This window comes from Aspergillus melleus (assembly GCF_016097325.1).
Source record: "Aspergillus melleus strain CBS 546.65 chromosome Unknown contig4, whole genome shotgun sequence".
Lineage (NCBI taxonomy): Eukaryota > Fungi > Ascomycota > Eurotiomycetes > Eurotiales > Aspergillaceae > Aspergillus > Aspergillus melleus.
In genome coordinates this window covers 4,041,845-4,054,306 of record NW_025763373.1, presented here as the reverse complement: position 1 = coordinate 4,054,306, position 12,462 = coordinate 4,041,845, and the positions used below count along the sequence as shown (strand labels likewise).

Sequence of the window (12,462 nt, the reverse complement as noted above, 5' to 3'; positions counted from 1 at the left end):
TCATACTGTGTGTATACACATACCTACCAGTTAATAATGTTGTCAGTCTCGCCTGATCCCAGCGGCATAGGCAAAAACAAACAAAACAATAGCCAGAGGCCTCACGCGGGAGCAACACCACTTGGTACACCGAACAACTTTTCGCGGCGCATTCCCAGGCTCAAGACGGCCACAAGACCACCACCGGCGATGGTCAGGATGTATGTATCGTCAATAGCACTGACGATGGCGTCAAGCACGCGAGCCTTGAGAGCTGAAGATAGGTTTTGAACGAGGCCTGATTGGGCACCTAGAATGGCAGCTTGAATATCGGCCGAGGGTACGTCTGGCAGGATGTGTTCAATCTTGCCGAGGCTGTTGTTCAGGAGGACGGCGTTACCAATAGCCAGAGCGGTGGTAATACCGATGAACTGGGCCAAGGTGATGAACCCGATGGCTGGCGCGATATTTTCGGGCGAAACAACAGCCTGGACGACGGAAATCGGAGCTTGCAGAAACATGCCAACTCCGACACCCAGCAGTACACTGTAGCCGTACACTCGACTCTGGGAGGTGTTCTGATCAATCGTGTACATAAGAGCTGACCCGGCTACAATCAGCAGCCCGCCTACCAAGAACCAAGGCATGTAGTAGCCAAGTCGTGCCATCAGGTTGCCGTTGGCAAAGACAAAGACCACCATGACTACCACAAACGGGAGTAGCCGCACACCGGCATCCAGGGGTCCGTCGTCGCGCGTGAATTGGAAGAACAGAGGCACCATATAAATTGGGATAAAGGCACAGGCGCCACCAGCTGCAGTAGCCGCGAAGAGGATGAGAACGGTTCGTGATCGGAAGAACTGCACCGGAATGATACGCCGTGGCAAAGCCACGCCGATGGTCCAAACCTGTTGAATGCCCAGAGCAATAAGCAAGACTCCTGACACGACGAACATCGCGATGATGCGTCCAGAGCTCCACGGGTAGGTGACGCCGCCCAGATTGATGGCCAAGATTAATGCAGTCAGAACTCCGGACTGAAGCACGATGCCTGGGTAATCAAGCTCAGAGGAACGTTCTCGGATGGAGGCACCAGGGCGAGGGTCCTTGCTGGGGATCAGGAAAATGTAGAAGGGGGCACAGACGGCCCCGATAAAGAGGTTGATATAGAAGGCCCATCGCCAGCCCACCGAAGACTCGCTGAAGGCACCGCCAATTACGGGGCCCAAGACAATCCCTAGACCCCAAGAGAAGCCAGTACATGAGACATAGACTGGACGCTCGGAGATCGTTGTGGTCATAGCAATGAGCGTCATACACCCGACATACAGACCTGATCCCCCCACACCGGCAATGGCGCGGCCCAGGATCATGACATTCATGGACGGAGCCGCTCCGCAAATGGCAGAGCCGACCTCAAAGAGAATCACATGGAAGATATAGAACCACTTGGCATTGAAGTTACCGTATATACGGCCCCAAGCCAAGTTGGTGGCCGTCGCGCTCAACAGGAACGCAACACTGAGCCATGAAAGCTTCGTGATACCACCGAGATCCTGGACGATAATCGGCTGGAGGTCAGCCACCACCGTCGCGTCCAGCGCATATAGGAATGTTGATGCCAGGATAGCTGCCAGGGTTGAGTACCACTTCCAACCATTAATGTCTCGCGGGGGGGCCTCCGGCTCGGTGAGAGGATCGATTGCTGGGTATTGCTGTTTGTCGTCGTAGGAACCTCCTGCACGACTAGTCGACCCAGACTCGTCGAGCCTTTTGTCTTCCAGGTGACTCCCAGCCAACTCGTGGTTGCCATCGAATACCACCATAGCAGCGACAGTATGATCTATCCGAGTTCAAGTAGCTTCTGGAGAAAGAGGAGGGAGGTAATAGTAAAGAAGAGAATATAGCACTGAAAAGCAATCCTAGAAAAGTGTATCTGCCGCCGTGATACTTACTACCCCGATTCTGAGGAAGAAGAGTGTTCTTATGGTAAACATACCAAACACTATTCCCAATGGTAGGCGTTTTTGCACCGCTTCGATTTGTAAGACCATTTGCAATGCATGGTGACTTCTCTCTTGTATACTGGTATAACTAGTAATCAGTAACCAGTAGTAACCTGATGGAATAGCTGAATATCAAACGAGCCCAATGGGTTTGTTGGCTAAGGCCGACGGTTTGTCATGTTCGGCCGACATTATTCGGCCTAAATTTATAATCAACAGTCCTTGACTAAGGAGAAAAGCTTTGATTGTGAGCACCCGCAACCGAGCAAAGAGGTGGCTCGGCGGGTGGAGTTTGTATGACGGTTCATATGGCATAAGTCCATGTTGGTCATTTTGGCTCAAGGAGGTTGCAGGTTGTGGAACTCGAAGCGCCTTGTTGTTGACCGTCTGGACAGCCATTACCTCTCCCAGGAGGCGGTCTGCACCATTCGGCAGAACCTAGGCCATATGGCAGGCTGGGTGCCTGAGGTTACAATCCCCAAACATATCCATGAATGCAATTAACCCTCGGGAACATAATGAAGAAATCTAGCAAAGTAGGAATGATCTATAGAAGGAAATGTCTGATTACAACAAAGAATAGTCTCTGTTTTAATATATAGACGCCTGCTCGATTATCCTAAAGCGGCGGCGCCGAGAACAGGAAATCTACAATTAGGTATTCTAGATTCTGGTTTGTATAGACTAGGTACATGACTACTGATACATCAACATCCCATTCCACAATTAACTTCAGCTAGCCCAGGCCATATTCTATTGAAGTATGCTATGCCAAGCATGTTAAATCATCTCTCCCCTCAACTCTGAAAGCACCGCCTTCTGCCTCGGTGGACTCATCTTCTCGAACCGATCAACACTCATCACGAACGTGCCTCGTCCGGCACTCAAGCTTCTCAGATGCTTCAAGTACCCGACCATTTCCTTCAACGGCACCTTGGCGGTGATGGTGCGCGGACGGACCGCAGTCCCAGATGCAGGGATTTCCGCACCCACGGACGGCGTCTCGAATGGGTCAGGGGGCGCGTAGACCCTGCTGGGGTCGATGGGTGGGAGGTCGAGATCCTCGGCTCCCTGCGGGGATGGGGAGATGTCGGTGGCGGGGAGGGGGATTTCTTCGTCCAGCGAGATGATGTGACCGCCGCGCGAGGACGAGATGTCGTGGACCACGGCACCGAGGCTAGCTTCGTCGATGCTGATGATGACGTTCATCAGGGGCTCCATCATTGCGGTGCCGCCTGTCCTGCCGGAGGAGAGGGCTCGGAGGGCGGAGGATGTGGCGAGGCGCGCGGCGGCGGAGAGAGCAGCTGGCGTAGTGTCGCTACCGAAGAGATGCGAGACCGGGTCGATAGTGAGGGTGACGCGCGTGCTGTGCATGGGGAAGGTGAATTGGGGTCCGCGGGCGAGGGCCGCTAGACAGCCGTTTGTCAGGGCTTTTTGGAATGTGGCCACGTCGAGACCCGGTGGGAGGAGGGGACTTTCTTGGACGCCGCGCTTGTTGACCTCCACCTGCAGGTCTGGAGCGAGAATGATGATTTGATTGCCCTCGGTGGTAAGGACGGCAAGGGCGTCGTCGTCTGGTGGAGACGCGGATTCGGGGCCGTCGAAGGGTTCGATGGATGCCGTGCATCCGGCCTTGCCTTTACGTCCGGCGATCTCGCGATCGAAAGTCTGAGTGACAGGTCCGGCGTTGTCCAGAGGGCACTCGCGGTATCCGATCTCGATGCGGCCCATAGATGCCTTGGCCTTGAGGTCGTTGAGGAGGCGATCACGGGCGATCTCCAGATGAAGCTCGCCCATGCCGCTGAGGAGGGTTTGGCCAGAGTCCTCGTCCGTGGTGACATGTAGACTGGGGTCTTCTCGGAGGAGCATGGCCAGCGATTCCTGCATACGCTTTTCCTCGCCCAGACTGTGAGGTTCGACGCTGGCAAAGAAGACCGGCGGCGGCACGTTGATCGGACGGAGTTGGAGCGTGCCGAGAGGCTCGGGCGGCTGCGCCTTGCTGCCGCCATATGTGACAAGCGTATCTCCGGTTCGGGTGTGTTTGAGACCGACGACGACTCCAATATGACCTTCGGGGATGGAGTCAACCTCCACGGCATCGTTGGCGTACATTTTGAGCAAACGGGGCGCTCGTTCGGAGACGCCAAGGTTGGTGTTGAACAGAGTGCTGTTCCTGTCTAGCGACCCCGAGTAGACGCGCACATACACCAGCACTCCTCGCTTGGGATCGTTGACCACCTTGAATGCCAGCGCGCAGCTCTGCAGGCTTTCGATAGCAATGCGGGAATCTGCCTGCACGGCGGACTTCTTCTTGGATTTACCTTTGGGGGCGGTCTTTTGGCTCTGTTCCGCGAGAAGATCACCCGAAAGCAGACGACGAAGACCGCCTTTGACGCCGCCAATGCTGACTTCTGGATCTGGTGTTTCCAGAGGACTGGGGAGGAGGTTGGTCACGACGTCGAGCAGAGGCTGGACTCCGATGTTGCGGAAACTGGCGCCGGCGAAGACGGGGATGATCTTCCGCCCTTCCTCCCGCAGAAGGCACCGACGCAGGCTCTCCAAGATATCGTGGGCCGGTACGGCCAGATGGTCCTCGCATTCGAAAAACTTTTCGACCATGATCTCGTCATGTTCACTCAACAGCTCGACTAGGGCCGTTCTAGCACGTCGTAACTCCTGTGCCAGCTGCCTCTCCTCTCCATCTAATTGCTCCAAGCTGTACATTTTGACCGACTTGCCGTCACCGTCATCCCATCGCAGCCCCTGCAGGTTGATGGCATCTGCCACGCCAATAAAGCGGCCTTGTCCGCCTTCGAACCACGGGATCTGACAGACAGCGGGCCAGCCCTCCAGTCGCGAGGCAACCTCGCGGACTGTTCTCCCAAAGGCAGCGCCGTTCCGGTCCAACTTGTTGACGTAGACCACTCTCGGGATCCGATAGGAGCTGGCTTGGTGCCACACTTTCTCCGTTTGAGCTTCCACGCCCGCCACGCCGTCCAAAATACACACAGCGCCGTCGAGAATGCGTAGCGATCTCATGACCTCAAATGTAAAGTCCGCATGGCCAGGCGTATCGATGAGATTGACCGTATGCGGGTACGCAGACCGAGGAGTGCCCGGCGCTGGTTGCACAGCTGCATTCTCCCCTCCGGCAGCTTGCGGCGGCCAGTGGAACGTAATGGCTGCCGACTGGATAGTGATGCCTCGCGCTCGCTCAGCAGGTAAAAAGTCCGTCACCGTTGACCCCTCATCTACGTCTCCTAGCCGTCTCGTGAATCCACTGTAATACAGCATGCGCTCCGTGGTGGTGGTTTTGCCCGCATCGATATGGGCGATGATGCCGATATTCCTGGTGCGGTCGAGCGAGTCCACATTGCCCATGGCCAGAGATGTCGAAAATCCATTGGATCTAGGAAGATTGAGTCGCGACGGACTTTGAAGCAAAGATGCGCTGCATCCCAGGCGACTGACAGGTCGGCCTATAGGCCGCACCGGGTGAGAGGCGCGCAAGAATAGCGCCGCGACCATGACAGCAATTGCCTGTCGGAGTAGGGATTAGAAAGATTAATAATAATTAGTGCATGTCTTTTTTGCAATCCAATGCGTCAAGGGAGCTCCGAGCAGAGCGACGTGGGCATGAGAGTAAAAGAAAGACAAGAAAGAGAAGACAAGATGGAAAGTCGGAGCTGCCAATGCCAATGCGGAGGTGTGCCTGACCAATCAGGCGCCGCAGGCACCAACGACGTAACCTTCTCCGAACACAACTCTCTCTGTCTCTCTCTTGTTCTCTCGTTCTCTCTCCGTCTGTCTGTCCGTCTCTGTGTCTGCCTGCTGCTTTCGCCATCCCCGCTGGTTCCAATCTCTATCAGGAGGGATCACAAGTACGTTTTTCTCTACCCACAATTATATTTTCTACTCAAACAATGCTGACGGCTCTCTCCAGCGGAGCCGATTAATCTCTCTCCCTCTCCCCCACACCCGAAGACACCCTGACAGACCATGGACTACTCCTCCATATCGCAAGACCCGGCAACGGGCACCTCTCCCTGGGCCTCCCCTCGAACAAACGAGTCCGCCTATCAAGCCTCCTCGACAAGCGATATCCCTCCGTCCCCCTTGCCCCCACACGAATCCGCATACGACGCGGAAAGGGATACGCAGCCCGGCGATGGCTCTCGGACCGACCAACCCACAGCTGAGGGTGAAACCGACTCTCCAGATCTATCGGGGCGACTACAAAACACTCAGCTGAATGACCCGGCCAACGCAACCTCTCAATCGGGACAGCAATACGGTCAACATCCATCTCAGTTGCCCGCTCGCTATCAGACGGGGGCTAGGCAGCACGCCTGGCAACAACAGCAACAGCACCAACAACCACCCCCTCCTGTGTACAGAATTCAAGCCAAGATTACCGCGTTGGAGAGAATCGGAAAAAAGGACCCTATTCTTCGGTTTGATGTCCACGTAAGTTTTTCGCAGCTCGCGGTGTGAAAGTCGCACATCTAACCGGTAACCGACCTTCAGACCAATGTCCCCAAATTTCGAACCACACAGTACCGCGACGTCCGCCGCACCCATAACGAATTCATCAAGCTTGCAGAGCATTTGATGTCGGCAAACCCCGAAACCTTTGTCCCTGCCGTCCCCCCGCCATTGACCCCCGCCGGTGCCGGGACCGAAGAGGATGAGATTCGTGTGAAATCTTCGATGCAGCGATGGCTGAACGTCGTGATGGGGAACGATGTCCTCATTCACGATGATGAAGTGATCCTGTTTGTCGAGAGCGACTTCGGATACAGCCCCGTTGTGCGGATGAAGCAGCCGGCAACGGGAATGCGAAGAAAGGTCCTGAAGCAGTTCGCTCCGCCGCCCGACGACACACCCGAGCTGCAGAATGCCCGACCGACGGTGAAGCTGTTCTATCTGGGCAGTATGGATGCGAGCCACAAGGTGGACCGGGTTGTTAAGGGCCGACGAGGTATACCCGAGGAATTCTGCTGGTTCTCATCGCGGAGGTGCTGATAATCATCTAGGACTTGGTCTTGCGGAATCGGACTTTGGCGTCAAGCTGGGACAGATGCACGTGCAAGAAACACACCCGGGTCTCGCCAATGCTTATCGCAAGCTGGGCAAGGTCATCCAGACGGTCGGCGACTACCACGCAGTCCAAGCTACTGCCGAGGCGACCACGCTCGGGGAACCCCTGGGCTACCATTCATCCGACGCCTTCATCGTGAAAGAAACCCTCACCAACCGCCATATTCTCCTTCGCGATCTGCTTCAGGCCCAGCAGGCTACGCGCAGCAAGCGCGCGGCCGCCGACCGACTGAAAGTCAGCTCCTCCGTTCGACCGGACAAGGTGGACGAGGCGATCAACGCACTGGAGGAGGCCGAGAACAACGAGAGCTACCTGACCAAGAAAACGCAGCGTGTGACGGCCAACCTGCTGGCGGAGAAGCGCCGCTGGTTTGAGCGCACCTCCGGAGACCTGTTGACCAGCTTGCGGGAGTACACGCTCCGTCAGATCGAGGCCGAGCGCAGAACGCTTGCGACCATGGAGAGCGTTCGACCGGACATCCGGGCCATCGACTCGTCCGGCGGATTGAGCCGTCTGGGTCGCGAGGCTCATCCCGCCCAGCGACGACCGAACCTGGGCTCGAGCCAGGGCCCCAAGGGCGATGCGTGGAGTGGCATTCCTCGTCGCAGCGACAGTCTCGGACGTAGTCTGAGCGGCAGCATGATCTCGCCTACCCCTGATGATGACGACGAGGTCAATGGCCAGGGCAAAGGCAGACTACGCTCTGCCAGTGGCGTCAGCTCTATCGTCGAGGAAGATGACGACGACCGGCTTGACGCGCGCAATGCAGCAAGTCGACTAGCTACCAGTACCTTTTGAGCGTGATCCTGTAAATTATGGGCATACATGATTCTGTGATTCCCCTACGACTGATTTTTCTTATCCGTTTTCCTTTCCAGCGAGAATAAGTTGCAAGGGTAGTGGATTTCTTCTTTTTGTCATTGATCAAGCTGTTTATTTATTTCATATTCGACGTCACCTTTTTTCCTGCTAGTTTTAGCTGTAAGTGAACTAGTATCCGATTGATTGTATCATTGTCCAAGTCTACTTCTTACTCTCGCGCCAAATCTCATCCTCCGTCTATCTGAATACAACCTCAACCATGAACTATACAAACACACTTCCTCACTTAGACCTCGTAGAACCAGAACCATCTTTCCCCCCAACAATCCCCTCAATAATCTCCCTCACGCCATCAAAATGCCCCTCCCACCTCTCCGCCCCATCATCCGGCACCTCAAACCACCCCGCCTTCTCCCTCAAATAAATATGCCGCGCGGGTCTCGGCACAATCCCAGAATCAGCAGCCTGATCAATCGTCCCCGCCGCAATCCCCACCATCTCGGGGCTGAAATCATACCGCATGGACACCGTCGCGCCGCAGCGCGAACACACGCTTCTTGTCGCGAACGTGCTGGATCGGCGGGACAGGAGGTCTGGTTCGCCGTGCGTGAAGACGATGCTCGTGGAGGGAAAGATTGCCCAGGTTTGGTACGCCGCGCCGGATTGTTTTCGGCAGGTCGTGCAGTGGCAGTTGTTTAGGATGCTTGGGGGCGTGGAGGAGGTATATTGGATGTGGGCGCAGGCGCAGGAGCCGGTCAGGAGTTGTTGCATGGGTGGTAGTGATGAGGTGGGCATGTTTTGGTCGGTAGGAGCGATATACTATGGTAGGAGATGAGTTAAGTGCAGTTTGGATGTATACTTCGGTAGTTGGTCATATTTATGTATAGTATAGCTTGGTCGAGTGATCTACTTTGCCCCGCTGAGCAGACAATCAGGGAAGGAGATGGTCTCATCCTCTCCAATTTTGGCCCCGGAAGTACGGAGAGCTCGGGTATGTACTGTGTTAAGATCAATTCTACGTAAGTAGAAAATAGGCGTTATAGTACATTCTATTTTGTTTCTTTCTTCCTGTGAATCAATAACGCTCATTCCGAGTTTGAAGATCATAAGACTACTATATCTTTGATTACCGCAGTCTCTACCATCTGGCACTGAAACTTTCACATTTTATACAGGAATCTACGTGAAGTTATGTTGCAGCGTTGGTTGGTCTAGCCTTTCAAGTATAAGCACTACTACTACTAGAGTGTTAAGCATAACTGGCGCCTAACGTGCGGGCGAGATTAACGGGCTCTTGTTTCGTCAAGAGAGGTTTTTAGTTAACCGTCATTATATTAAATCATGAGTAATCGAGCTGAATCATGAACGATTGAGCTCCATCAACTATATCTCTAGTGTATCATCCAGATGTTCAGCCACCGAGCAACACAAGGCTGCAAGGCCCCCATTGTAGATCATCTTGGGATGCCTGGCAGCCTGACCCACCGAACTGTTGGTTTGGCCGAAGATTCAACTATAAATTTATAGCCAGTTTCCAGATGTCCTTCTAAAAATATCTTTCAAACTTTAGAGTCAGTACCCCAGATACTCAGCAATAACCCCTAAGATTTCAATTGACAAAATGACCTGGACAACATTCATCACGGCCCCCGCCGTATCAGTCAAGGTATGTACATATCAAAAGTGCCATCTACACACTCAGTTGCAAAACACAAAAGCTCTAACATACAAACGTCCAGCAAATCCACAAAGCCCTCCTCTCCCTCGAAGACTACGAATACGGCTGCGACCACTCCTGGACCCTCTTCCACAACCTGTCTCATCTCGACGACGATGACGCCCACGACCTCACAGAACCCAGCATCCCGCCACTAGACCTCGACGGCGCCGATACTCTCGACGCCAGCAACAATGCTTTCGCTGGGAAGACCCCCGACGAGATCTATGCTTTCATCCAGGCGAACGAAGAGAAGATGTCTGATAAGGACCTCACAACCGGCAATTGGTTGATCATCGATGAGCGGGGGTTCCGGACGGAGACGTGTTTGGTGTGTTCGCTTAACGAGTTAGACGAGGATGAGGAGAGGGATCGGTCGCCGTTCTTGATGGCGAGGTTGCCGTGGGTCGAGTCTTGGGGTATGTTTACGAATCTGGATCTAGCGAATATGGGGTTCGACGAGTGGGTGGATGAGGAGAAGGGGAGGGATGCTGATGGGGAGTATACCTGGGTTGGACCATTCTCGGAGGAAGTTGATCAGGAGGTTGTGAAGAAGAGAGAGGTAGCGTTGGAGGAGGCAAGGAAGGAGGGGCTTGTTGATTAGGGGTATACATGAGAGTGTCATAATTGTATCAATTGCTAATTTTGGGTGACAAACAAAAAACAATGCGTAGTATACCATGACGTCATTCGGAGGGACAACCCTCCGACACTTCTCCTACAGCAATTCAGGTCAAGTCGATTCCTCCTCTCCTCCACCAGGGAAGTGCCTAATTGCAAGATGCAAAGCAGATATTCCCCGCGCGATAGAGTTCCGAGAGCTCCTCATGCAGACCATGAATGGTGCCAGCTGTGCATCACCAGCATCCAAGTCCACCATTGACCAGCCCACCCCACCCCCACTTTTGCTCGTAAAGGACCCATTCTCGGCCACTTTTGATTTCAAAGCTGTTGCTTGGTTACAATGGTGGTGGTCGTGCTGGTGATATAATTCTGGCTATATATTCTATGCTATTCCCCGCCTCACAAGCTTTTTGTTCTTTATATTCCCACTTCCTTGACCAGGCGTGGTAAACTGAGCTCCCTTCGAATTATTTCCCACTCTTCTCTCTCTCATAACACGAAAATGGCTCCCCTCAAGGTCTTCGTGTAAGTGCTATAGTCCCTATGCCAAGACATCAACTCTGTCTCCGGTTTGATGCTAACAATTTTTTCCCAAAGCACCGGAGCTACTGGTTACATCGGCGGTGATGTTTTCTTCAACTTCAGCCAGGCGCACCCCGACTGGCAATACACCGTCCTCACTCGGAGCAAGGAGAAGGGTGCTCAGGTGTCCAGCAAATACCCTAACGCTCGCATCGTCATTGGTGACCTCGACTCGTCCGATATCATTGCCGAGGAAACCAAGAACGCTGACATCGTTCTCCGTACGTTCTCCTCATCACCAACCCCCACTCTACGCATACACACAAGCTAACCCCCCTCCTGCAGACTGCGCCGACTGTGATCACGTCGCCTCGGCCGAAGCTATCGCCAAGGGTGCCGCCCAACACACTCCCGAGCGCCCCCTATGGCTCATCCACACCTCGGGAACCGGTATCCTAACGGTTGAGGACTTCCGCACCAACACCTGGGGCCTGTACCGCACCAAGGAGCACGACGATTGGGACGGTGTCGACGAGCTGATCAACGACCTCCCCGACGACTCGCTCCACCGCAACGTTGACAAGATCATCATCGACGCCGGCAAGAAGAACCCCGACAGCGTCAAGACTGCCATCGTCTGCCCACCCACCATCTACGGCCCCGGCCGCGGTCCCGGCAACCAGAAGAGTGTCCAGGCCTACTGGCTGACCGCCGCCGTGCTGAAGCGCAAGAAGGGCCTCCTCGTCGGCAAGGGTGAGAACATTTGGCACCAAGTCCACGTGCAGGATCTCAGCGATGTGTATCGGCTTCTCGGAGACGCGGCGGCCGCCGGCGGTGGTAAGGCCACCTGGAACGACAAGGGATACTACCTGGCGGAGAACGGCCCGTTCGTCTGGGGCGACATCCAGCGCGAGGTAGCGCGTGTGGCATACGAGAAGAAGCTGATCGACTCCCCCGAGGTCGAGCCTCTTCCGGACTCCGAGGTCACCGCGCTGAACCAGTTCGGTCTGTACGCTTGGGGAAGTAGCTCGAGAGGTCACTCTCTTCGTGCGCGCAAGCTGCTGGGCTGGTCCCCGAGCAGGCCCAGCTTAAAGGAACTGATCCCGGAGATTGTGGATATCGAGGCGAAGGACTTGGGTCTTTGAGCGAACTGGGTTTCTTCGTTGTAATTAATGAAATTTCACGAAACTTTTCTGTAATCAAATTGAGATCAATTGAGTTCACTCTTACTTCAATGACAATGGAACTGGTCACTCTAAATTCGGAAGACTATACAAGAACAAATCAACACCGACGATAAAGCTTGCTCGTAGGTCAACACAGTGGGGTTGCTCGATTACGTACGTAAGAAGTCAACATACTGTGGAATGTTAGTAGGAGTGAGTTGTCAAACTATAAGAGGGGCTGGAAACGACAGGGGTCTCGGGATTGTCTTGTATTCGGGACTGAGGCCAGCAGCATTGGTAGGAGTACTTTCTGGTGAAGCGTTGATACATTAGTTTACTGATGCCTCGAGACAATGGGTTTCGGTTCTATTCAGTGGTTGTAATTTGAGCAACATAATTGAATAAAGGTTTTTGGAGATTGATAGGTCAGTTATATATTTTCATGGCTGGGGTGAAACTAAACGACAATAGCTTTATGGTAGACAGGTATATACTGTCAGATCTTGACTAAAATCATATCAGTTG

General features: G+C 54.0%; 6 protein-coding genes across 6 annotated transcripts; 3 read left to right on the top strand and 3 right to left on the bottom strand.

Moving 5' to 3' along the window:
• Positions 1-101: 101 nt before the first annotated feature.
• Positions 102-1,810, bottom strand: LDX57_008170 (putative MFS drug efflux transporter; the record flags this gene model as incomplete). The annotated part of the gene is made up of 1 exon (XM_046089894.1): positions 102-1,810. The coding sequence occupies exon 1, from the start codon at positions 1,803-1,805 to the stop codon at positions 102-104; it is 1,704 nt and encodes a 567-aa protein (XP_045945866.1). The 5' UTR covers positions 1,806-1,810.
• A 760-nt stretch (positions 1,811-2,570) lies between these two features.
• Positions 2,571-5,599, bottom strand: MEF2 (mitochondrial elongation factor MEF2). Its single transcript, XM_046089893.1, has one exon. It carries the CDS (start codon positions 5,511-5,513, stop codon positions 2,766-2,768), a length of 2,748 nt encoding a protein of 915 aa, XP_045945865.1. The 5' UTR covers positions 5,514-5,599; the 3' UTR covers positions 2,571-2,765.
• A 385-nt stretch (positions 5,600-5,984) lies between these two features.
• VPS17 (retromer subunit VPS17) lies at positions 5,985-7,884 on the top strand (the record flags this gene model as incomplete). Its single annotated transcript, XM_046089892.1, has 3 exons — positions 5,985-6,452; positions 6,513-6,966; positions 7,022-7,884. The coding sequence occupies 3 exons, from the start codon at positions 5,985-5,987 to the stop codon at positions 7,882-7,884; spliced, it is 1,785 nt and encodes a 594-aa protein (XP_045945864.1).
• Positions 7,885-8,190: 306 nt separating this feature from the next.
• Positions 8,191-8,703, bottom strand: LDX57_008167 (GFA family protein; the record flags this gene model as incomplete). The annotated part of the gene is made up of 1 exon (XM_046089891.1): positions 8,191-8,703. One exon carries the CDS (start codon positions 8,701-8,703, stop codon positions 8,191-8,193), a length of 513 nt encoding a protein of 170 aa, XP_045945863.1.
• Positions 8,704-9,529: 826 nt separating this feature from the next.
• LDX57_008166 (uncharacterized protein) lies at positions 9,530-10,229 on the top strand (the record flags this gene model as incomplete). The annotated part of the gene is made up of 2 exons (XM_046089890.1): positions 9,530-9,574; positions 9,648-10,229. 2 exons carry the CDS (start codon positions 9,530-9,532, stop codon positions 10,227-10,229), a joined length of 627 nt encoding a protein of 208 aa, XP_045945862.1.
• A 646-nt stretch (positions 10,230-10,875) lies between these two features.
• On the top strand, positions 10,876-11,916 carry LDX57_008165 (uncharacterized protein; the record flags this gene model as incomplete). The annotated part of the gene is made up of 1 exon (XM_046089889.1): positions 10,876-11,916. One exon carries the CDS (start codon positions 10,876-10,878, stop codon positions 11,914-11,916), a length of 1,041 nt encoding a protein of 346 aa, XP_045945861.1.
• Between the last annotated feature and the right edge of the window lie 546 nt (positions 11,917-12,462).

Bases quoted from the DNA above. Each gene is read 5' to 3' on its own strand.
- MEF2 (XM_046089893.1), bottom strand. From the start codon at position 5,513: ATGGTCGCGGCGCTATTCTTGCGCGCCTCTCACCCGGTGCGGCCTATA.